The sequence below is a fragment of the Stomoxys calcitrans genome, chromosome 5 (assembly GCF_963082655.1).
Source record: "Stomoxys calcitrans chromosome 5, idStoCalc2.1, whole genome shotgun sequence".
In the NCBI taxonomy this organism is placed as follows: Eukaryota; Metazoa; Arthropoda; class Insecta; order Diptera; family Muscidae; genus Stomoxys; species Stomoxys calcitrans.
In genome coordinates, this window is record NC_081556.1 from 96,771,073 (window position 1) to 96,797,489 (window position 26,417).

At 39.9% G+C, this 26,417-nt stretch overlaps 1 protein-coding gene across 3 annotated transcripts in view; it reads right to left on the reverse strand.

Annotated features, from left to right (window-relative positions):
- Positions 1–1,247: 1,247 nt before the first annotated feature.
- Positions 1,248–26,417, reverse strand: part of LOC106080903 (uncharacterized) — a 562,885-nt gene continuing 537,715 nt past the window's right edge. For all 3 annotated transcript variants that reach the window (XM_059369019.1, XM_059369021.1, XM_059369020.1), the window contains one exon: positions 1,248–1,936. In XM_059369019.1, the coding sequence (XP_059225002.1) occupies positions 1,294–1,936 (643 nt within the window). In that variant the 3' untranslated portion in view covers positions 1,248–1,293. The remainder of the gene's footprint in view (positions 1,937–26,417) is intronic.

Sequence of the window (26,417 nt, forward strand, 5' to 3'; positions counted from 1 at the left end):
CTCAACCAATCAGGCCCAAATTGAAGAAAGACTTTGAAGGGTGTAAGAGAACTCACTGTCTCAAATTTCAGCAACATCGGACAATAAATGCGTCTTTAATGGGCCAAAAAACCTAAATCGAGAGATCGGTCTATATGGCAGCTATGTTCAAATCTGAACCGATCTTGGCCAAATTAACGGAGAATGTCGAAGGACCTAACACAACAATCTGTCCCAAATTTCAGAAAAATCGAGTAACAGTAAATGAAGATAGTATAAGTGGATGGTATCAACTCTCGGAACGCCCTGTGAATCCCGCAAAACAAGGAAAGTTTCAAACTACAACGTTGAAGAGGTCAGCAATTCCACATATCTCGCCTCCTCCATAAATGAAATAAATGACATTAGTTTGGAAATAAATTTGCAAATTTGCCAATGAACATTCCATTGAGGAACATGGGCAAACTTTCCATCTATCACTGAACGCTGTCCGCTTGAACTCAAGCTCAATGATAAGGTATTTCCTATTTATACCTGATTCCGAATGGCGTGCCGCTATGCGACACCTCTTTGGGGAGAAGTTTTTACATTGCATAGTACCTCATACATGTCGCCAGCATTAGGAGGGGATAATCCTTACTGAAAAAATTTTCTGATGTTTTCGCTAGGATTCGAACCTAGGCCTTAAGTGCTACAGTGGCCTCTTTGAAATACAACGAAACAGAAGAAGACTTTGGATTATGTAAAACCACCTCTAAACAGACGAAAACTACACTATATGAGACACTGATACTACAAAAGCAGGCGAGAGAGTGCTTGGAGTGTTTGAAAAAAATATATTTCGTAAAATATGTGGACAGTCTGCCTTGGTGGAGTATCATCTGAACACAACGTTTGCGTTGGCTAGGTCAAGTCAGCGAAGAAGTCGTGTTGGTAAGCATTGTGGTACACGCAAAGGGGAAGACCAAAACATCGATGGAAAGTTCAGACAGTTTAAAACTACGAGACAGATATTGGCGAAAGTGTGCCTTAGATCGAAACGTAAGGAGATCTATTCTGAGTTCGGCTAATGGAACAATTTTTCTGGCATATACACCCAAGTAAATAAGTAAGAAAGGACATGAATTGGTGACTCATATGCTTGAAGGCATTAATCTAAACATGTCTTCGAATAATAGATTCTGTGTACCAATGTACCTACAAGGGAAAAGTCTATGAAATTTCCTTTACAATTTAAAATTTTTGTAAAATAATTAATTCCTGCTTGCCTTATACCGCACTCTATACTTTCCCATAATCCCCTCACAATGTTGCTTACAAATGTGCCAATATTTCAATCTGTTCCCGGGAACCACTACTTTGGCTCCTATCTAAATTGGTAGTGTTATGACTTTCAACCGTATCGGCGGCATTGTTATTATCTGTCGTTTGGGGTGTTATGGTAACAATAGTAACTAAATCATCTTTCTTATCACTCGAGGAGGATGACTCCCTCTGGCTTATTATGCAATTCTTGTCCAATTGCAGAGAATTTCGTTTTTCCTCTTTCAGGTGCTTGCAATGAGTATCACTGTTGGCCCGGCCATTGTTTGCAGCTATTGATGATGATATTACTGCTGCTGTAGTGGTGGTGGTGGTGGTGGTCGTTGCTAGAGTTGTTGTTGCACCAGCCGGAGCAGAACTTAATCTTCTTTGCATTGTCCTTTGCTGCAGAGTATTATATTCGGAAAGCTGCTCCACACTCAATGGCTCGGGGATATCCTCGTTAGCCAACAGACGTCCGGAAGGTTCAGTTTCAATGCTTCGCTCACTGCTGATAGTACCCGGTGTGGTATTACGTGAACGATAACTGGGTGGGAAGCTGTACTCGGAACCGCCAATACTGCTTTCAGCACGTCCTGTGGCGCTGCCAATGCCAATGCCACCTGCTCCACGTATTGTCGAGGTTAGGGGAGCCCTGAAAAGGTAGAGCAAAAAAAACACACAAAACAAAAAGGATATCATTAGTGTTGCTTGCTTTTGTTGTTGGGAAAATTTTTAACTTAATTTGCATATTCTATGCAAATAAGATACATTATATGTGTAGATGTGTAAGTGCGTTTGTGTGTGTGTGGCAAGCCTCCGCACATAATTGAAAAACGAAATACAAAAAGCTGCAGCCCAGCAAACAGTTTTAATCAATGAAGTTTCTACTAAATGTGATTGGTCTATTATACAAATGGTTAAGAAAGAAGGACATAAACCGATTTTCTTGAAATTTTCACAGATGGTGCATAATGATCCCGTGGTGAAAATAGGGTACTACATTTTTTGATATCTGAAGCGGGGGGGCGGACCCTCCCCCTTACACCAATTTTCCGAAACGTCGGATCTCGGAGATGGGTGTTGCAATTTAAGCCAAATTTTGTATGCTCTTTTATGGTAACCTACAAACAAAATTTTGATATCCAAATTTCGGAAGGGGTACCTAGGGGGGCGTCCCACCCCCAAAATCTACCAAATATATATATACACCAATCACGACAATATGGGACTTAAATTTAAGGTATTTTTTATTCGGAAACGTATCTGATATCCAATTGTCGGACCAAGTGTTTGGGGGACCACTCCAACCCCCAAAACACTCCTAAATCGGACATATTTACCTACCACGGCAATATGGAACTCAAATGAAAGGTATTAGCGAGTAAAATATGAATCTGATATCCAAATGTGTGACCACGTTTCTGAGGGTCCACCCCTTCCCCAAAACACCCCCCAAACAATGCAAAATGCAAATTTTGCCCATGAACATTCCATTAAGGAACAGGGGCAAACTTTTCACATATCAATGAGTGCAGTCCGATTGAAGTTTAAGCTCAATGATAAGTGGCCTCCTTTTTATAGCCGAGTCCGAACGGCGTGCCGCAATGCGACACCTCTTTGGAGAGAAGTTTTGCATAGTACCTCACAAATGGTGCCAGCATTAGAAGGGGAAAACCACCGCTGAAAATTTTTTATGATGGTCTCGCCAGGATTCAAACCCAGGCGTTCAGCGTCATAGGCGGATATGCTAACCTCTGCGCTATGGTGGCCTCCACCCGCCAAACAGGACTTATTTACTGACCATCGCAATTTGGGGCTTAAATAAGAGGTATTCGAGTATAGAATACGAATCTGATATCCAGGGGCCGCCCATCTCCGAGAACATTCCCCAAAGATAACAAATTTACGACCATCGCAATATGGGGCTCAAATGAAAGGTCTTTGGAAGTAAAGCAAGAATCTGATATCAAACTTTGGGAAAAGTGTCTATGGGGCCAACCCACCACCATAAAACCACCCAAATAGGAAGTATTTGCTGACCATTGCAATTTGGGGCTCAAATAAGAGGGTTTTTTTAGAGTAGAACACGAATCTGATGTATATTCAAAGCCATCCCCACAAATACCCCCCAAACCGAACATGTTTGCCGATTATGGAAAAATGGGGCTCAAGTGAAAGGTATTGGGGAGTAGATCGTGAATCTGATATCGACATTCGGGACCAAATGTCTAAGGGACGTCCCACCACCCTAACAACACCCAAATAGGACGTATTTTCTCACCATGACAATTTGGGTCTTAAAGAGAGTGGAGCTCGCTATTGATAGTGTTTAGGGCCCATACCTCTTATATGAAAGGTATTTGAGATTAGAAAACGAATTTGATATCCAATTTTAAGACCAATGGCAATGTGGTTCGGGTTCTTGGTCTTGCCCAAGAACCCGAACACGCATTCCGTCGCAAATTTACTGCCTCATTCCTTGATAAAGACCGCCACTTTTGTAAGCTGGGCGATATCCAGTTTTCTCACCATGACGCAGATACTTTCGACGAGCTGTTTGACGGTATCAATACATTCTGCCGACCCAAAACGCAGCGAAAAATATCCCCTCTATACTCGCAGCTCATCATTTTTATGGGTGGACCTTCTACAGTGTTCCACACACGTTCGAAAATCCGATCGGTAACCAGATACTCCACTTGAGACCGATGATCTGGGGCAAATACCTTCGACGAGCTATTGAACGCTATCAATACATTACGCCGACGCAAAACGCAGCGTAAAAATATCCCCTCTATACTCGCAGCTCATCATTTTTATAGACGGACCTTCTACAGCGTTCCACACATGTTCGAAAATCCATTCGTTAACCAGATACTACACTTGGGACCGATGATCTGGTAGAATACTATTGGATGCACTGTCAATATTGATGACTGCATAAGTCAGCTCATCTCTGTAGTGCTTTCTCGGCACTTTGGAGTAAGAGGGCGGCTCCTTAACATTCTCAGCGACCATCTTCCCCTTCCGTGATGGCTGTGGCCTCCGTTTGGAAGTCACAGTCCTCCATGAAGACTCAGGGGCCATGCCCCGGATCGCTTTCTACCGTCATCCCGCTGCCCTTATCTCTCGATTCGGCTGCGATGACTATTTCCTTGACACTATCGCTGTCTGAATCCAAGTCTGAAACGCCACCTTTACATAAAGGCTGGGGACGAACCGTGCATCACTCCGGTTTATCCGTCTCTTCCTCATAAATTAGTCTAACGGCTAGTTGTGCGCTTGAAGCATCACTCTCGACTACAGGTGCCAAGGCACCCACACCTATAGAAGGGGAGAACAACATGCTACGGTCTGACGCCACCACCGCAGCTTTTGGGTCTTTGGAGCCCATTTTGAGTAAAGAAAATTATCTCATAAGCCTCGCATTGGGAATCCAAGCTATCCACCTACCATTATTTCCATAAGCCATCTTCTATTTATTTGCCAAATTGTTTGCTGGGATATCAGTCATTTAAGGTTTACCGTGTGTGTACGCGATGTTCAGAGGTGGGTGGGTTTTTTGTTTAATTTAATCTGACACCTTTCAACTAATTTGCATATTGATTGATTGCATATTGTCTGTCCTTCGAACGAATTTGTGCAAATAGACTGTTCAAGGTATTATCTTCTGCAGATGGGCGTTGGTGACGCTGATTTGATGATGGTTTTGACGGGTAACAAGGACTGTTGGGGGATTTAAGTGAATTATGCTGTCAATAACCCACATGTGTCCCAAGGAAAACCCAAGGAAATTTAATAAACAATGTCTATGAAATTGCAGTAAACTATTGTGATTGGTTGCTTAAAGCAAATCTGAAATAAATACCTTAAAGTATTGATACAGCTATATGCCCTAGATTGTATCCTCTGAATACAAAAATAAGAATGGCAATTGGTGGTGGTTATGCCTGTACTAATGCTGTTCGATGAAAGTTGTTGCCATGTAAAACTATTTTGCCTAAAGGCATAGTCTCTTACACTCTTACACTAAAATCAGGTATCGGATTAGTAGATCATCCCCATAAAAACGAAAATAGTTTAAAGAAATTCAGAGAGTAAAAATGCAGAATCTAATATTTCATCCACCGAGGGTCGCATTAGTCAAGTGCTTTAGAGACATTTTTACTACAAGGGAACAATTGGAGACAATAGCAAAAGTATTTGCATATTTGCCCATGGACATTCCATTAAGTAATGCTTCCAGTTTAAGTTCAATGATAAGGGGCCTCTTCTTTATACCCACCACCATAGGTTGGGGGTATACAAATCTAGTCATTCCGTTTATTGATCTAGGACCCCATAATGTATATTCTTGATCGGATTGAAAATGGGCCATTTTGGTTCAGATTTAGATATAGCTCCCGGTGGTAGATATTTCGGTGGTAGTTGCCTTCCTTATATTGGCAGCTGCTTTCCCAATATTGGCACACGATTCAGAGATACCGCCTTCACGCCTTATGTTACTGGTTGAAGAAGCTTCAGCGAAAATACCTCATTGCGGCATGAAATTCTGATGCACATCACCAGATATGGGGAAGTTCTGACATCATTGAAAGGTAGACCGATCTTTATTACCGGGAACACGCAAGAGATACTAGATGTTACCTCTGTATCAGAGAAAATCAGTGGGAGGAAATGCGACTTGGAAGTGTTTGATGACAACAGCTTCTATGATCATCGTTATATTACTTTCAGCCTTTCCCTTGGCTTAACAGAAGAAAGACGGATTGGGAAACAATTTGGCACACATTCTGCACGATGATCCCCTTTAGATCTTAAAAGGAATTGGAAACTGCGGAGTGAATAGACATTATGGTCAAGCGGATCACGAAAGCCTTAAATGGCTTATATTATCATGTCCAAGGGGCATACAACCACTGCAATAATAGGCGACAGAATTGGTTTTCCAAAGAAGAGGTTGCAGAAGACTGACTCACCAATAAGGCTAAAGTAAGAAGACACAAAGCTCGAAATGATAAAGAATCAGATCAAATTCTTCAGGAATTCTGCAGCTGCGTAGAAGATACATTCCAGGGCACTGGGCTACGGAAGATCCTATTCTTCACACCTTTTTAGGTTAGGAATATTTAGAAGTCAGACAAGGTTTAGACAACATCTAGGGAGAAAAATGTCATGTTCAAACTCGGAAATACACATCTCTCGGGAAATTCTCCAACCAACAACGTGGCGGCGGTAGAGGTTGTCACTGAAGTAGGTTTGGCAGGGATTGGCGATTAAAAGTTCACCTGTAAGGTTATAACCTATCGAAATTCCCAGGCCTAGAGAGATATTCATAAACCATATAATTGTTGAATATGGGAAGGAGGGATAAAAAGGAAATTTTTATTTTTAAACCTTGTAACCCTTCCATTAGTCTGTTATTCAATATTCTAAAAACTCTAGAGAGGTTGACAGATACAAATCTAATGACGAAGATTTGTGAAGTCTATAGGAAGGATCTGTGGTAATGGTGGTGGATAGACGGACAAACAGATGAACGGATGTGTAAATGGTATATTGAATATTTTTAGAGAAAAATTAAATTTCCACATTTTTTACATTTAAGTTTTTAAATTCTTGCACACTTTCTTCAGATCAGCAGTTTATTTAATAACTACTTTTAAATGTGCCTATTTTATTTTTAGCCATTTAAGATTCAATTTAAAATAATGCCATTTTAGTTTAAGCTACAATTACTTAGCTTAATGTTGGTCTGTAATGTCATGAATAAAATTAAGATTTGTCACCTAAGACATAAAGTCTTCAAAAACTTCACAGTTAAGGATAACCAGGTTTTCCAAAGTCATTTTCCTTAAGCTCAAAACACTTTAATGACTTGTATTTTCAACTGAAATTAGCTTAAAATAAAAAAAAAAAAAACAATTAAGTCATTTTGACATGGAAACCAAAGTATTTGTTACATTATCCTCAACATTGCTTAGGACATCTTCATTGCCTAAAGAAGAATCCTTAATATATTCATTTTAATTTAGTGAGCAATAGGCTGGCAGAACATGATGGGTTTCTTGCTGAAGACTTATTTCCATTTACTTTGAAACAAAAAGATCAAAGTGGCAATTAGCTGTTAAATGAGCCTCATATTAATCCTCTTATAATACGAACCTGCTCTTAAAATATTTCGACAAGCAAAAGCGATTCCTTGAACAGTGTTCACCCCGTTTAAGGGGTTCAAGAACTTTGGTTTCGCAAAAAAAAAGAATGCAGAAAAGAAAACTTTTGAGTTAAAAAAAAAGTTAAGGGGCAAATACAAGCCCAGGGCATGGTATTGAAGAAAATAAAGAATATTCCACATCCTTTAGCATTGGCCATGAACAAAACTCTTGGTGAGAACAAATGCAAGTCATTCAATAAGGATGTACTTGACTGCCGCAATGGAATGTTTGCAGCAGCACAATGTTGAAAGAGAAGTTATAGCCAAAGTGGAAGCTAAGGAGGTGGGTGATTTATATGTGCCACCACATTGAGACTCTTGCTAGGCTATGCTGGTGTATTACCATACCAACCTCAACTGCTTATCCAAAAAGGAATGTGAGGTTTTTAGAAGTCAACAAGGCTGTTAAACCACATGAGAAGAAAAAGGATATATTTTGAAATTTTTAAGAAGCTTTGAATTTAAAAATATATTTTGAATTTATAAATAGCTTTAAATTGTGGCGTTTTAATTTGGTTAATAAAATCGACAGCAAATAAAAAGTATGGAAAATTCAACTATTATCACTAAATTCGGTACACTTCAGCTGGTGTAATATAATCAGGCTTAACTCTCGGATTGAAGTTCTTTACAAAAGGAACATGGAGAAAACAAGGCGTTAGGCATTGTGTGTGGTGTACACCTGAATGTGCAGTATACGCGCTGGCGGATGCATTATAGAAGTACAAGGCAGATATTACCGCCTAACAGGAAGTGCGATAGACTAGGAATGGCTTTACTGCAACACCAAACGGTGAGAACTAAACTACAGCTGCCATAACATGGGGCATGAATTTGGCTGTAGATTTGTGGTTAGTCGGAGACTGAAACTCCTCATCTTCAGCTTTACTTCGGTGGATGAGAGGATAGCCACAATCCGCATAGAAGCCAAATTCTTCAACATCAGCCTTATTTGTGCCCATGCCCCGACGGAAGACAAAGACGAGCAGACCAAGGATATTTTCTACGAACGCCAAGAGAGAGAATATGACCGCTGCCCCGCCCATTATATTAAAATCGTTCTGGGAGATTTTAATGCAAAGATAGGGAAAGAAGACATTTTTGGCTATACAGTCGGAAAGTTTAGCCTCCACGAGATAACGTCTAGTAATGGGTAGAGGCTGATTTATTTCGCCGCGGCAAGAAACATGGTAGTTAGTAGCATCAGATTTCAACATAAAAATATTCGCAAAACTACATGGCTGTCACCCGATCAAAACACGAAGAGCCAAATTGATCACGTTTTGGTAGATGGAAGGCACTCATCTAGCGTGTTAGATGTACGATCGATCCGTAGAGCGAATATAGATTCGGATCATTACCTTGTTGCAGCAAAGTTTCGCACACGTTTGAACATGGCGAGGAAAGTACGATCTGACACTGCAAGGAAGCTGGATATTGAAAAGCTGCAAACACAACAAATGGCAACGGCATATTCCACTCGACTGACCCAACTGCTTGATGAAAGCACTCCTTGATCCGATGATAAAATGGCGCAGTGGCAAGCTATTGCCCACTACATGGCAAGCTATTGCCCACTACATGGAAAATGTCGCGAAATCCGCGCTTGGGTATCGGAAGCATTCTCCAAGAAACCCTTGGTCGATATGCTACTGAAGCCAAGAATGTGGCATATAGAGCAACTCTGCAATCAGTAGCAACGCGCCAGATGAAGGAGAGGTATCGAGAGAAAAGGAGAGCGTGGAAACGTCTATTCCGCAGAAAGAAAAAGGAAATGGAAAGACGTGAGTGTGAGCGAATTGAGATGTACAGGAGTCAGAATGAAGTCCGAAAATTCTACCAAAGAATTAAACATCAAACCGATGACTTTGATGCAGGCACATCCTCTTGCAGAGACAAAGAAGGAAATCAGGTAACTGCCACAGATAGCATGCTGAGGATATGGAAATAACATTTTAACCAACTGCTAGTGTCTGACGTTGGCGGCAAAGAGGATACCGCAGAACCAATCCTTGATGATGGTATAGAATGTTCAACTCCTAGTCAGAATGCGGTCCAGGTAGCAGTGCCCCGACTAAAGAACAACAAGGCAGCAGGAGCCGACGGGTTACCCGCTGAACTGTTTAAGACCGGTGTCGACACGCTGATAAGGCGTATGCATCAGCTTATCTGCGCAATCTGGCTAGAAGAACGCATACCCGGTGATTGGAACCTCAGCATACTATGTCCCGTACACAAGAAGGGAGACAAGACGGAATGTGCCAACTACATCGCATACAAGGTACTCTCGAGCGTACTGTGTGAAAGTTCAAAACCTAAAGATAATGAGATAATTGGGCCCTATCAAAGCGGCTTTAGACCTGACAAATCCACCTTGGACCAGATATTCACACTGCGCCAAATCCTGCAAAAGACTCGAGAATGACAAATCAACACCTACCACCTCTTTGTTGGCTACAAAGCCGCCTTCGATACTCCTTTAAGTTCAAAGATATTTCAAGCCATGTCTGAGTTTGGTATACTTGCAAAATTAATAAGACTCTGCAGGATGACACTTGCTGATACGCGTTTCTCAGTAAGAATAGGAAAGAATCTCTCCGAACCATTTAATACCAAACGAGGTTTCAGGCAAGGAGACAGCCTATCGTGTGATCTCTTTAATATGCTGCTGGAGAAGATTATACGAGATGCAGATGTGAATAGATATGGCACACTAATCACAAGAGAACACATGCTACCCGCCTATGCCGACGACATCGATATCATAGGTCGGTCACCGGAAGTAGTAACTGCAGCCTATGAAAGAATCGAAAGAGAGTCAGTGAAAATGGGTCTGGCAGTAAATGAAGATAAGACGAAATGAATAGTTTCGACTCCCAAAAATCCTTGCACAACCAAACAGATAGAGAAAGTTGGGAACCACAACTTTGAGATAGTCAGTAATTTTATCTACCTCGGCACCGCCGTAACCGAAACGAATGACACCAGTTTTGAGATTAAGCGAAGAATAATACTGGCAAACAGATGCTACTTTGGACTAAGTAAGCAGTTTAGAAGCAAGATCACCTCTCGACAGACGAAGACTGCACTTTACAAGACACTGATACTACCCGTGCTGTTATATGGTTCTGAAGCATGGGTACTTGTGAAAGCAGATGAGGCAGTGCTTGGAGTATTTGAGAGAAAGATTCTTCGTAAAATATATGGACTAGTTTGCGTTAATGGATAATATAGGCGACGTATGAACCACGAGCTGTATGAAAGCAGATGAGGCAGTACTTGGAGCATTTGAGAGAAAGATTCTTCGTAAAATATAAGGACCAGTTTGCGTTAATGGAGAATATAGGTGAAGTATGAACCACGAACTGTATGAAAGCAGATGAGGCAGTACTTTGAGTATTTGAGAGAAAGATTCTTCGTAAAATATATGGACCAGTTTGCGTTAATGGAGAATATAGGCGACATATGAACAACGAGCTGTATGACGACGATAGCATAGTTACACGCATCAAAATACAACGGCTGCGTTGGCTAGGTCATGTTGTCAGAATGGATGAAGAAACTCCAGGAAAGAAGTCTTTTGAAGGCAAACACGGTGGTACACACAAACCGGGAAGACCAAAAGCCCGATGGAAAGATCAAGTGGTGGGAGACGTCTTGAAACTTGGTTTTAGAGATTTTAGAAAGAGCGCCGAAGGTCGAGGCGCTTGGAACGCTATTCTACGTTCGGCTATGGGAACAAATATTCTGTCATAGCCATTTAAAGTAAAGTAGGTAAGTAAGTACACCTGAAGGAAAACGTTCAGATAGACAAAAAGTTAACCAAAGCATCACTGGATGTAGCAGACACAGCCATGATAAGAACAATGCTTACATATGGGGTAGTCGTAGGATGGAGGAGTTTAGATAGGAAGAGCTATGTATACCATTGAGATCTGCATTCGGGACTTGCCGCTATAGTTTCACGGCAGATAATGGCATAAGCTAAATCCATATATCGTGCCCTAAGGTCAGTAATGGTGGTTAAGAGGTTTTAGGTTGGTTTAAAAGCCATAGGAAAGATATTAAAAAAAATAACACATAAAATTCAGAAAAATGCATGAAACCATTATTCGAATCGATAGTACAGTCCATGCAATTTAATGTTTGAATATTACTTCAAATGGTTACTCAAATGGTTTATCCACTTAGTCCAATTTTGGTATACTTTTTTCAACATTTTGGCCGGTATCTCACAAATAAATGCTTCAATGTTGTCTTCCAATGCGTCAATTGAAGCGGGTTTATCTGTATAGACTTGAGCCTTAACATAGTCCCACAAAAAATAGGCTAAAAGAGTTAAATCGCATGATATAGGCGACCCGGTCCAGCCGGTTCTGGACGTGAAATAAAATGTTCACCGAACTCGCATGTTAGAAAGTCCATTGTTATGAGTTCTGTGTGGCATGTGGCACCATCTTGTTGTAACCACATGCCATGCAAGTCAAGCCCTTGCATTTTGGACAAAAAAAAGTTGGATATCATCTCACGAAAGCGCTCACCATTCACAGTTACTTTACGATTCGCATCATCTTTGAAGAAGTACGGTCCAATGATGCCACCAGCCCATAAACAGCATCGAACTGTGACTTTTTCTGGATGCATTGATAGGTCTTGCAATGCTTCTGGCTAATCTTCACTTCAAAAACAACAATTCTGCTTATTTATGTATCCATTGAGCCAAAATAAGCTTTCTTAACAGAGCACGCATTTTGATAATAAAATTCAATAACTTGCAAGCGTTGTTCGTTTGTAAAACGATGCATGCTTAAATTATAGACTAAACTGTAGATGTTTGACAGTGAAATAAAACACGAAACGTGCGTGAGCTGTTTAGGTTAGTGTTGCCAAAAAGATTATAGCTAAAAAATCACCCTTTACTATGGTCCTCAACTTCCAAACCAAGTATGGTCGGAAATGCTTCATAACCTGATATTGCTCCAATAGCATGGCAATTTGTACCCATTATCCATTTAGAAGTCATTGCGCTTGTCAGCTAAATCGGATAAGAATTGCGCCCTATAAGGGCTCAAGAAGTAATATCGGAAGATCATTTTACATGGCAGCTATATCAGTTAATAAACCGATGTCGACCGCAAATGTCGATGTCGACGCGCAGACAGAAGATCAGACGGACGGTAATGTCTCGGTCGACTTAAAATGTCATGGCGATCAAGAATATACTTTATGGGGTCTTACAGCAATATTTTGAGGTGTTACAAACGGAATGCCGAAGTTAGTATACTCCAATCCTATGGTGGAGGGTATGACAGTCATTTAGAAACTTCTCTCTAAAGATGTGGCACGCCTTTCGGAATTGGCTACAAAAACGAAACCCCCTATCAGTGAGTTTAAAATTGAATCGGCCAGCACTCATTGATATATGAGAAGTTAGCCCCTGTGCCTTAATGGAAAGTTCATGGCAAATATGAATTTTGAATGTTTTGAAATGCATCTCGACCCACGCTAATGTACGATTCTTAACCGAAAACATTTTTGTATTATTTTTAAAAGTTACATAAGGACAACATAATTCGCCTTTTTAAATTCAATAGATATTTGGCTGAGCCCTTATTAAAGTCAATATACCAGCGTTCCTTTATTTCTCAGCATACGGCAAGGGGTGTTCACATTTTTTTGTCTACAAAGCTTTTGTGTAAGTATATGAAATAAATGGGAAAGTGTTAAAGAAATCACATTTTCTTCTCCTCCTTCTATCAAAGAAAAATACCAAAACTTTGAATATGACAGTGAAAAGAAAAAAACGATGCAAGACCAACTTTTGAATGAAATCCCTTGCGGTGGAGGTTAAGCTACGGTTGAACCGATGGAAAAACTGTTATGTTATAGATTCATACACCTAAACCCCCTTGCATTGGTATCGTGGCAAGGACAGACTAACGGACGGACAGAGAAAATAATATTAACAACAATATGCAAGAAATATAAACTTTGTCTTTGAACTTTGTAGACTGTGGTGTTATTAGCACTTTTGTTTTTGTTGGGGAAATTTTTAGCTCGTTGCAATTCAATATGGTTGGTAATGGTAAAGTTTTGCATACCCCTCACACACTCAGTGGATACTTCAACACATACACCCACACGAACGGAAAAAAACTATAAATTTACATTTACCCTAAATAACAATGGAACATCAACAAAACATGTAAACCACAATAATTTCTCCACACTCTCAAACAAACATTCTGCGTTGCATTCGTAGCTTCCAATGTTTGCCCTCAGTTGTTAAGTTTGTATGATTGTTACCATTGAGGCAGTGTTACCAATGAGGATATTTGATTCCCAAAATTGGGAAAGTCTACGGCGCCTGCAAAACAAATACTTTTTATTAGTATAGGTCGGTTGGGATTGCAAATGGGCCAAATCAGTCCATGCTTTGATATAGCTGCTATATAAACCGATCTTGGGTCTGGACTTCTTAAACCTCTAGAGGGCGCAATTATTGTCCAATTTGACTGAACTTTTGCACGTGGTGTTTTGGTATCACTTCTAAAAACTGCGAAATCGGGCAACAATCTTAATTTCTTGAGCCGCTAGAGGGCTTGGTTTCTTGAGCTGCTAGAGGGCGCAATCCTTATCAGATTTGGCTGAAATTTTGCCTGAGGTGTTTTGTTGTGACTTCCAACAACCGTGCTAAGTATGGTATAACGTAAATCGATATACCTGATATAGCTACCATATAAACCGATCTGGGATCTTGATTTCTTGAGCCGCTAGAGGGCGCAATTCTCATCCGATTTGGCTGTGAGATGTTTTGTTATGACTTCCAACAATTGTGCTAAGCATGGTATGGCGCAAATCGATATAACTGATATAGCCATCATATAAACCGATTTTGGATCTTGACTTCTTGAGCCACTAGAGGGCACAATTCTTATCCAGTTTAGCTGAAATTTTGCAAACGGTGTTTTGGTATTACACTTCCAACTACTGTGCTAAGCATGATTCAAATCGGTTCATAACCTCATATAGCTGCCTTATAAAACGATCTTGGGTCTTGTCTACTTGAGCTTCTAGAGGGCGCAATTCTTTTTCGATTTTGCTGTAATTTTGCATGAGGTGTTTTGCTATGACTTTCAACAACTGTGCATAGTATGGCGCAAATCGGTAAATAACCTGGTATAGCAGCCATATAAATCGATTTAGGATCTTGACTTCTTGAGCCGCTAGAGGGCGCAATTCCTATCCGATTTGGCTGAAATTTTGTATGAGGTGTTTGGTTATGACTTTCAACAACTATGCTAAGAATAGTTTAAATCGGTCTAAAATTTGGTATAGCTGCCACATAAACCGACCTTGGGTCTAGATATCTTTAACCTCTAGAGGGCGCAATTCTCATCCGATTTGGCTGAAATTTTGCCTTAAGTGTTTTGTTATGACTTCCAACAACCGTGCTAAGTATGGTATGGCGCAAATCGATATACCTGATATAGCCACCATATAAACCGATCTGGAATCTTGATTTCTTTGGCCTCTATATTCCGCAATTCTCATCCGATTTGGCAGATATTTTGCACAACGTTTTCTCCCATGACCTTCAACATACGTGTCCAATATGGTCTGAATGGATCGTTAGCTTGATACAGCTCTCATAAAAACCGATCTCTCGATTTTGCTTCTTGAGCCCCTACAAGGCGCTATTCTTATCCGAATGGACGGAAATACTGCACAATGACTTGTACAATGTTCAGCATTCAATTCATTTATGGTCTGAATCGGACCACAACTTGATGTAGCTCCCATAGCATAACAGTTCTTGTTCATTATTCTATGTTTGCCTAAAAAAAGATACCGCGCAAAGAACTGGACAAATGCTATCCATGGTGGAGGGTATATAAGATTCGGCCCGGCCGAACTTAGCACGCTCTTACTTGAACTTAGCACGCTCTTACATGAACTTGGCACGCTCTTACTTCTTTGGGTAGGTACGTAATCACCATTTCACATGAATTTTGGCGGGCGTTCAGTTATTTCTTGTACAGATATTCCCATAGCAACTGCGTGTTTGCGAGTCGAACGTCGGAGAGAACGCATAACTGACTTCTCACTCTTTCGATATTATCCAGGGTTCTGATGGTTCGATGAAGTCCATTTTTGAGTTTAGCGACATTTTCACACTCCCGAAATGAGTTAATCCACGTCAGAATCGAATTAGGGCCTGAAGCAAGAGAGCGCGGCAGGCACTTTGCGTAGCAACCGTTAGAAAAGAAGTTATCGACGGCGATAACAGATCAGACCAGACCAGATCAGAGCATGATGGCAACTGATTTTTCAATGTGATTTGGTGTTTCCCAAACATCTCATTGCGGATCCCATTAGAGGGAAACTAACTTCTCACAATATGAATTGAGTGCTGCCCGTTTTTTATTTAAGCTTAATGATAAGGGGACCTCCTGATAAGCTTGGAGACTTTCCCTTTCATATGTGCCACCTGTCGGCGTCATCCACGTCCATCTCAGCGCTGGAGAGTTTTTTCAAATATGTAAGTTCCTCTGGTGCACCCTGTATTTTACCATCAGTTTCAATTTGTCGGGTTGATAAGTCACTAACCTTCACCCATCTGCGGGTTAAGGTTTATCGACCATATATTCGGAACACCAAATTCCTTTAACAAAAAGAATAGCGATACGATAAATTGTAACCGGAGAATGAAAAACCGGCTCTAAGAGACGAATATTAGCTTGAAACTAATTGGACAGGATCTGCACTTAAACTTATTCAGTTATTCCCCTGTTGGACTCTTTCTCGAAGTATTAGGTTGCCTTTTCTTTTTTTACCCTCCACCATAGTATGAGCGCATACTATTGTAGATTCATTATTCTATTTGCAGCACCTCGAAATTTTCACTCAAGACCATATAAAGTATATATACTCTTGATCGTCACGACATTTTAAGTCGATCTAGCCATGTCCGTCAATCTGTCCGACCGCCCGTCTGCCCGCTGCCCGCCCGCTACCTTTCGAGAGGCCTAGCTAAAGGCGCACAATATTTTATATGGGATTTAATTTTAAATCAGATTTGGCCTAGAGGCCACCGTGGCGCAGAGGTTAGCCTGCGCCTATGACGCCGAACGCCTGGGTTCAAATCCCGGCGAAAACATCAACAAATTTTTAGCGGAGGCTATTCCCTTACTAATACTGGCTCCATTTGTAAGGTATCCTGCCATGTTAAAACTTCTCTAGCAAGTGGTGTCGCTATGCGGCACAGTTGTTGAAAGTAAGAATAAAATACGTCATGCAAAATTTCAGCCAAATCGGATAGGATTGCGCCCTCTAGAAGCTCAAGAAGTCAAGTCCCCAGATCCCGTTTATATGAGAGCTATATTAGATTATGAACCGATTTGAACCATTCTTGGCACAGTTGTTGGATATCATATCAAAATACTTCGTGCAAGAATTCTTTCAAATCGGATAAGAATTGCGCCCTCTAGAGGCTCAAGAAGTTAAGACCCAAGATCGGTTTATATGGCAGCTATATCAGGTTATGGGCCGATTTGAACCATACATGGCACAGTTGTTGGATATCATAACAAAACACGTCGTGCAAAGTTTCATTGCAATCGTATAAGAATTGCGCCCTCTAGAGGCTTAAGAAGTCAAGACCCATGATCGGTTTATATGGCAGCCATATCAGGCTATTGACCGATTTGAACCATACTTGCTACAGTTTTTGGATATCATAGCAAAACACGTCGTGCAAAATTTCATTCCAATCGAATAAGAACCGCGCACTCTAGAGGCTCAAGAAGTCAAGACCCAAGATCGGTTTATATGGCAGCTATATCAAAACATGGACCGATATGGCCCATTTACAATCTCAACCGACCTACACTAATAAGAAGTATTTGTGCAAAATTTTCGGCAGACGGACAGACGGACGGACAGATGGACGGACAGACGGACGGACATGGCTAGATCGACATAAAATGTCGCGACGATCAAGAATATATATACTATATGGGGTCTCAGACGAATATTTCGAGTAGTTACAAACAGAATGACGAAATTGGTATACCCCCCATCCTATGGTGGAGGGTATAAAAAGGAGACCCCTTGTCATTGAGCTTAAACTTGTAACGTATCCTGCCATGTTAAAACTTCTTTTCCAAATGGTGTCGCTATGCGATACGCCTTGGTTTAGGAGGCCCCTTGTCATTGAGCTTAAACTTTAATCGAAGTGCTCCCATTGATATGGGAGAAGCATTTCCTGTTCCTTAATGGAATATTCATGGGAAATTTAGTTAGAATGCGCAATTACCACCCGATTCGATTGAAATTTTGAACGTGGCGTTTTTGTATGACTTCCAACAACTGTACCAAGTATGGTTAAAATTGGTAACGTGATATAGCTTCCATTGAAACCGATCTCCCGATTGGACTTCTTGAGCTTCTAGAGGCGCAGTTTTTATCCGATATGACTAAAATTTTTCACGTGGCGTTTTGTAGCTTTTTGTGTAGACTTTCAATAACTGTACCAAGTATGGTCTAAATTGGTTCATAACCTGATATAGCTGGCATATAAATTTGACCTCCTGAGCCTCTAGAGGGCGCAATTACTAATGGATTTGCCTGAAGTTTTGGAGGTGATACATTTGTGTGGCTGGTATGATAGCTCTTATAATTTTGAAAAGTTATTTAAAAAGGTCACCTTAGCGCAGAGGCCTAAGTCCGGTCCAAATCTTATTTATCATCCACCATGGATCGCATGTGACAAGTTCTTTGAATGCAATGCAAATGCAACTTTGCCCATGATAAGGAGCATCCTTTTTACAGCCGAGTCCGAACGGCATGCCGCAGTGCAACACCTCTTTGGGTAGAAGTTTTTACATGGCAAAGTACCTCACAAATGTCGCCAGCATTAGGAAGAGGTTAGCATGTCCGCCTATAACGCAAAACGCCAGGGTTCGAATCCTGGCGAGAACATCAGAAAAAATGTTCAGCGCAAAATACCCTGGCGTTTTGCGTTATAGGCGGACATGCTAACCTCTTCCTAATGCTGGCGACATTTGTGAGGTACTTTGCCATGAAAAAACGTCTATCCAAAGAGGTACTGCAGCACGCCGTTCGGACACGGCTGTAAAAAGGATGCTCCTTATCGCGAAAGTTGCACTTGCATTGCATTTAAAGAACTTGTCACATGCGATCCATGGTGGAGGATAAATAAGATTTGGACCGGCCGAACTTAACGCGCTTTAACTTTTCTTCTTCTTTCTAATTTATTCCTGGATCAATCTACTGCGTTATGCATCAACATGTCTTCATGTGTATCTACAGTGACTTAGTCACTTTTTTTTACCAAAAATCTTTGTTTTGTTTACCCTTGGCAACACTGTTCTCATCCATACCACTTACTGTAAAATTCTGGCCAAATTCTTATGTCTGAATAGAACACCCGCATTTCAGATATTTAAAAGCAGCGCTGAAATGTATTTTCCAAACCAGACACCCTCACTCTCTGCGCGAGAATAATACCATAGTGATAATTTATGGCTCAAGTCTCAAGTTGTCTGGGGAGGAAATGTGAAAAACTATGGGGATCTGCTCTTCATGGCTCGGACCATGTATCTCATGTGTGGTTGAAAGGAAAGTTTTGTTTTCACTTGCAATGCCATTGAATTTTTGCTGGTCCATAGCTTTGGGGAGAATAGTATTTTTTATATGTTTACACACACACACACACTCATACAATTTAAGTATAACATCCTTTTAGTTATTTTAAAGTATCCATGTATTTATTTGGAGGATCTTGGTTGATTTTTAAATAAAGAACTGGATTTAAGGGATAATTTTTAAAATTTGTTTAAAAAGTTAAGTCGTTTCCTATAGACTGAAAAGTGGGCTGAGTATGAGTTTTGAATGGTTGGGATAGAATAATGAGCTATACAGACTTTTGTGCTATAATTTTTATTTTTAGCAGGGCCGCCTCCCACCATATTCCCTATACGTGCTATAATAGGAAGATAGGCAAACCAACATTAAGGTTTTTTTGCTCCAAAGTCCGCACATGAAATTTCCCATATATACAAATCTAGACCCACCGTACTCAACGTTTAGCATATTTGCCATTGACGCTGAACGCCTGGGTTAAAATCCTGGCGAGAACATCAGAAACGTTTTTCAGCGCTGGTAGTCCCCTCCTAGTGGAAATTTGCAAATTTGAAGACCACAGTCAAAGCCCAATGTACAAGACAAGACCAATATACAATTCAAGACAAGACTTTAAATCGAGATATCGGTCTATATGATAGCTATATACAAATCTGGACCGAATTGGGCCAAGTTGCAGAAAAATGCCGAAGAGCCTATCGCAAGCCACTGTCCCAAATTTCGGAGAAATCGGATTATAAATGCGATTTATGGCCCAAAAACCTTAAATCAAGAGATCGGTCTATATGGCAGCTATATCCAAATCTGGACCGATCTGTGGAGTGGCCTAACACAACTCACTGTCCCAAATTTCATACTCACGAGGTTCGTTCGATCTTGTTATGATTAGTTTTTTTTTAGCCGTTTTCTTCTCTCAAATACCTTACATTTTGAGTCCCATGTTGCCATAATGGGTAAATTATTCAATTCGACGTATTTTTATAAGGGAAAGAGCCCCCTTGACTTGAACGCAAATGTTAATGTCATATTTTTAATCTACTCCCAAATATCTTTCAGTTGAATCCTATATAGCCATGGTTGGCCGATATGCCCATTTGGGGGTATTTGTGGGTGAGGCAATCTCCCATTACTTGGAGCTAATTTTTAATGTCATATTTGTAAGCTACTGCCGGATACTCCTCATATGAGTCCCATATTGATGGGAACGTCAAATATTTCTGTTTAGAGGAGTTTTTGAGTTGGGCGGCCCGCTGTCTACTTGGACCAAAATTTAATTTGATATTCATTTTCTAGTCCCCAATACCTTTCATTTGATACCCATATTGTGCCCATCAGTCCTCTTATGGTTTTGGGTGGCGTTTTTGGTGTAAGGGGGAGGGTCAGCCACCATCCGATATCTAAAAATTATACAACCTATGTTTCCTTTTTTTTTTTAATTCTACGGAACAAACAAAAAAAAGCTAGCCTCATTTAGGCAGATTCGTAATCTACTCCCGAATACCTTTCATGTAAGCCCCATATTGATATGGACGACCAATTTGTCTGTTTTTAGACATTTTAGGGCGACATTTAGTTAAGGCGACTTTCTGGGTACTTGGACCCAATTTGTATACCCTCCACCATAGGATGGGGGTATACTAATTTCGTCATTCTGTTTGAAACACCTCGAAATATGCGTCTTATTAGAGTACGCGTTAGAGCAATTTACAAAACAATCTTCAACGAAGCTTTTATTATTAGACAACTGAAAAAATTATTTCTGTATTGTACAAATGTCTACCAATAATAATTCAATGCATACATGTGAATATAAAAATATTTAGACAAAGTACAAATTGTGTTCAGTATAAATTTAACTCTAACACCCTTCCTCAATTTGAACTCCAGCCTCCTCTCGGAATTTTGTTAGTTTGATAGTTGAAAGTGGTTTGGTCATCATATCAGCAATCATTGTTTCTGTTGGACAATACGTACAAACGATTTGATTTTTCTTTACATAGTCCTTGACAAAATAGATTTTGGTATCAATGTGCTTTGTCCTATTGCTAAGTTTCTCATCTTTTATCATACGCAAAACACTTTGATTATCCTCAAAAATTGTTGTCGGTTGACATTGTTTAAGCATCATATCGCTTAAAAGTGATCGTAGCCAAATTGCTTCTTTGCATGCTTCCGATAGAGATACAAACTCTGCCTCAGTTGATGAGAGAGATACACAAGTTTGCTTTCTACATGACCAGTTAATTGAACCACCGTTAATTTTGAAAATAAATCCAGAATTAGATTTTCGGTCGATTCTATCCTCGGCCCAATTTGCGTCGGCAAAACCAATAAGAACATTTTTATTTGCAACGCATTTATTACTAAGGTGTAAGGTGTGATTAACTGTGCCTTTCAAGTATTTTAATACACGCTTTAATTCATTCCAATCTTCTTGAGTTGGACAACTGACTTTTTGCGCCAAAATTGAAACACTTGCTGCTATATCAGGTCTTGAATTTACACTGATGTACAGCAGTGAGCCAATAAGTTGTTGATATTTATTGTTATTTAGTAAGAGTTCGGATGAACTTTTACCATACCCAGGATCAAGTGGATATTTTGAAATTTTTGAATCCTGCATTCCAAATTCTTGCAATAAGTTTTCAATAAAGAGTTTTTGGCTAACGCAGTAATTAGATTCTTTATCCTGCGTAACTTCCAAACCAAGATAATGATGTACTTTGCCAAGATTGGTTATGTCAAATTTTTCTTTCAGTAACTTCTCCACTTCACAGATGTTGTTTTGCTTTTTGCTTGCAACCAAAATATCATCAACGTAGATTAATATATATACTAACCCTTCCTCGTTGGTGTATTTTGTGTATAAACATCGATCTGCATTACTTTGCTTGAAGCCGTCAGACACTAGGACCTCATGAAGTGTTTTATTCCAGACATTCGCAGCTTGCTTCAATCCATACAAACTTTTTCGAAGTTTACAGACAAAATTATTATTCCCTTCCTCAAACCCTGGTGGCTGTTTCATATATATAACTTCTTCAAACTCACCGTTGAGAAAAGCTGACTTTACATCAAAATGAACAACTGACATACCATTTACACCAGCGACAGACAATAATGTTCGAAGCGTAGCTTGTCGAACAACAGGAGCAAATACTTCGTCATAATCAAAACCAAATTTTTGACTAAAACCTTGAGCTACTAGGCGGGCTTTGAAACGTTGTATTTTTCCAGTAACATCTCGTTTAATTTTGAAAGTCCATTTGCATCCCACAATATTTGCATTGTCAGGTTTGTCAACAATATCCCAAGTCTTATTTGCCTTTAAAGATGACATCTCCTCATTCATAGCTTGAATCCATTCGTTGCGATGTACCGATGAGTAAGGAACAGTATATTGGTATTGAACACCTTTTGATTCCAGATAACTTTGGACGTGTTTCGATACATACTCCCCTCCATTATCTGATCTGAGGATATTAGGGTATTTGCCGAATTTATTTTTCACCATTTCCATATAGTTTTGAATCTTCTCATAAACCTCAGCTTTGTTATTTAAAAGATAAACTATTGTATAACGACTAAAATCGTCAATAAACGTGACAAAGTACTTCTTTTTTCCAGGAGTTTCAGTTTGCATAGGCCCGCAAACATCCGAGTGAACTAAATCCATAACTGCGTTCGATTGTGTTTCTGAAACTTTGTGAAATGGCGTTTTCGTCATCTTACAACAGACACATACCTCGCACGTTTGCGTTATACCACAATCAACAATTTTAAAATCACTCATTGCTTTATTTGTTTGCATCTCCTTTACAGCATTGACGCTTCTATGTCCGAAAACCTTATGCCAATAATGTATGCAGTTTCGAGAACTACATTTGGCTAACATTGCCTGGTTAGTCCTTTGTCTGAGACAAAACAATCCATTATGCATATCTGCGACACCAATTTCTTTGCCATTTGCAGATTTAATTTTACACTGCTTATTTTGAAATTCAACCTTAAAACCGTTTCTCATAATTCTTGAGATAGATATCAAATTCCCGTGAAATGACGGTATGTACAAAACATCTTCCATGGTAACTTCTGACTTGACATTTTTAAAATTATACATTACCAATTTACAAGATCCTTTACCACTAGCCACTACGGCAGTCCCATTGGCAACTGAAACAGATTCACATACACTGCCATCAAACGTGATAAAATCCTCCCGTCTTGTGCTAATGTGGCAAGTAGCCCCAGAATCTACAATCCAATGCGATTTGTCACCAGCAGAAGAAAAAATATAATTTTCTTTATTCTCAACGTTATTAGCTTGCTGTTTGGATTCATTGATGTTTCTTTCCTTTTTGAATTTCCAACAGTTCTTCTTGAGATGACCCTTTATTTTGCAAAAGTGACACCGCTTTCCATTAGCATCATCCTGACTTGACTTGACTTGAGGAATTTTGAATGTTTTCATCACGGAATTTGGTTCGACGTTCTTTGATTGACGTTGATATTCTTCCAGCAAATTGTTTTCGACAACGTGTACCGTTAACTCTTCTATTTTTCGAGCTTCCAATGCCGTCACCAACGTGTCATATGAAGGTGGTAAACTGCTTAGTAACATAGCAATTACCCATCGTTCAGAAAATGTCTCGCCAACCGCTTCCAGCTTTTCAAAGAGAATTTTCATATTCGCGATGTGATCAGCCATGGTATTCTCCATACTAAATTTCATTCCACATATCTTACGCATTATTTGTACACTACTTCCAAGAGTGTTCTTTTCATGATGTGCCTTCAGGATATTCCAAGATTCTTTTGCAGATTTAGCTTTCCTGATAAGTAAGAGCTGATTGTCCTCCACAGATAATCCAATCAAAATCAAAGCATTTTCATTATTTTTCATCCATGACTCATCTGGTACGTCTGGAGCAGATTCCACAACACACTTCCAAGCTCCTTCCCTTCGTAAAATCAATTCCATCTTATACTTCCAAAGATGATAATTATCCGCGTTAAGCTTCGTAAACGACGTCTTAACTAAATCCATGGTGGCCCAATAACCTATTAGAGTACGCGTTAGAGCAATTTACAAAACAATCTTCAACGAAGCTTTTATTATTAGACAACAGAAAAAATTATTTCTGTATTGTACAAATGTCTACCAATAATAATTCATTGCATACATGTGAATATAAAAATATTTAGACAAAGTACAAATTGTGTTCAGTATAAATTTAACTCTAACACGTCTAACACCCCATAAAGTATATATATTCTTGATCGTCGTGACATTTTAAGTCGAACTGGCCATGTCCGTCCGTCCGTCCGGCCTTCCGTCTGTCCGTCCGTCTGTCTGTCGAAAGCACGCTAACTTTTGAAGGAGTAGAGCTAGCCGCTTGAAATTTTGCACAAATACTTTTTATTGGTATAGGTCGGTTGGGATTGTAAATGGGCTAAGTCGGTCCATGTTAGGATATAGCTGCCATATAAACCGTTCTTGGGTCTTGATTTCTTGAGCCTCTAGAGGGCGCAATTCTCGTCCGATTTGACTGAAATTTTGCGCATAGTGTTTTAATATCACTTCTAACAACTGTGCTAAGTATGGTTCAAATCATCCATAACCTGGTATAGCTGCCACATAAACCGATTTTGGGTCTTGACTTCTTGGGCCTCTAGAGGGCGCAATTCTCATCCAATTTGACTGAAATTTTGCACATATTGTTTTGATATCACTTCCAACAACTGTGCGAAGTGTGTTTCAAATCGGTCATATTCTGATATAGCTGCTATATAAACCGATCTTGGGTCTTGATTTCTTGAGCTTTCATATCTTGGGTCTTGACTTCTTCAGCCTCTAGAGGGCGCAGTTCTCGTCCGATTTGAATGAAGTTTTGCACATAATGTTTTGATATCACTTCTAACAACTGTGCGAAGTATGGTTAAAATCGGTACATAACCTGAAATAGCTGCCATATGAACCGATCTTGGGTCTGGACTTCTTGAGCCTCTAGAGGGAGCAATTCTCATCCAATTTGACTGAAATTTTGCGCATAGTGTTTTAATATCACTTCTAACAACTGTGCTAAGTATGGTTCAAATCGGTCCATAATCTGATATAGCTGCTATATAAACCGATCTTGGGTCTGGACTTCTTGAGCCTCTAGAGGGAGCAATTCTCATCCAATTTGACTGAAATTTTGCGCGTGGTGTTTTGGTATCACTTCCAACATTTATGCGAAGTATGGTCCAAATCGGTCCAAACCCTGATGTAGCTGCCATATAAACCGGTCTGCGATCTTGAGCTCTTGAGCCTCTAGAGAGTGCAATTCTCATCCAATTTGGCACGGATTTTGTTCAACGACTTCTCCCATGGCCTTCAACATACGTGTGCAATATGATCTGAATTGATCTATAGCTTGACATAGCTGCAATATAAACCAATCTCCCAATTTTGCTTCTTGAGCCCCGAAGCGGACTATAACTTGATATAGCTCCTCCTCCTCCTCCGTCCATATTCATTATTCTTTGTTTGCCTAAAAAGAGATACTAAGCAAAGAGCTCGACGGATGCGATCCATGGTGGAGGGTGGAGGGTATATTGGCTTTAGAAAAAAAGTGTAAAAAAGTATATTTGATTAAAGTTCATTCTAAGTTTCATTAAAAATGCATTTACTTTCTTTTAAAAAATCCGCAATTACTTTTTGGGCAACCCAATAAGATTCGGCCCGGCCGAACTTAACCCGCTCCTACTTGTCAATGCCATATTCGTATTCTACTCTTCAATACCTTTCATTTGATATCCATATTGTCTTTATCGGTCCACTTTTGATTTTGGGTGGTGTTTTTGGGGCAACGGTGGAGGGTCCGCCCCCTTCCGTTATCAACAAATTATAAAGCCTATTCCTACTTCCTGACCATATTCGTAATCTACTCCCGAATACCTTTCATTTGAGTCCCATATTGTCATGATGGTCAAATAATTCGATTATAAGGGGTGTTGGGGCTGGGGCGGCCCTCCAGGTACTTGGACTTAACTTTTATTATGAAATTCGTACTCTACTCTTGATTATCTTTCATTTGCCTACTCTATGGAAAACCTTATAAAGTAATTTTCTATAATTACCTAGCCGAAACAATTATCCCTTGCACCACAATTACGAAGTGGTATAAATCTCGTTACATGTTGCAATTTCCTTTGGCCCACTGATGGCAATTTGATTGATAACCCTCCTAATGAACCCTAACTCCGAGCC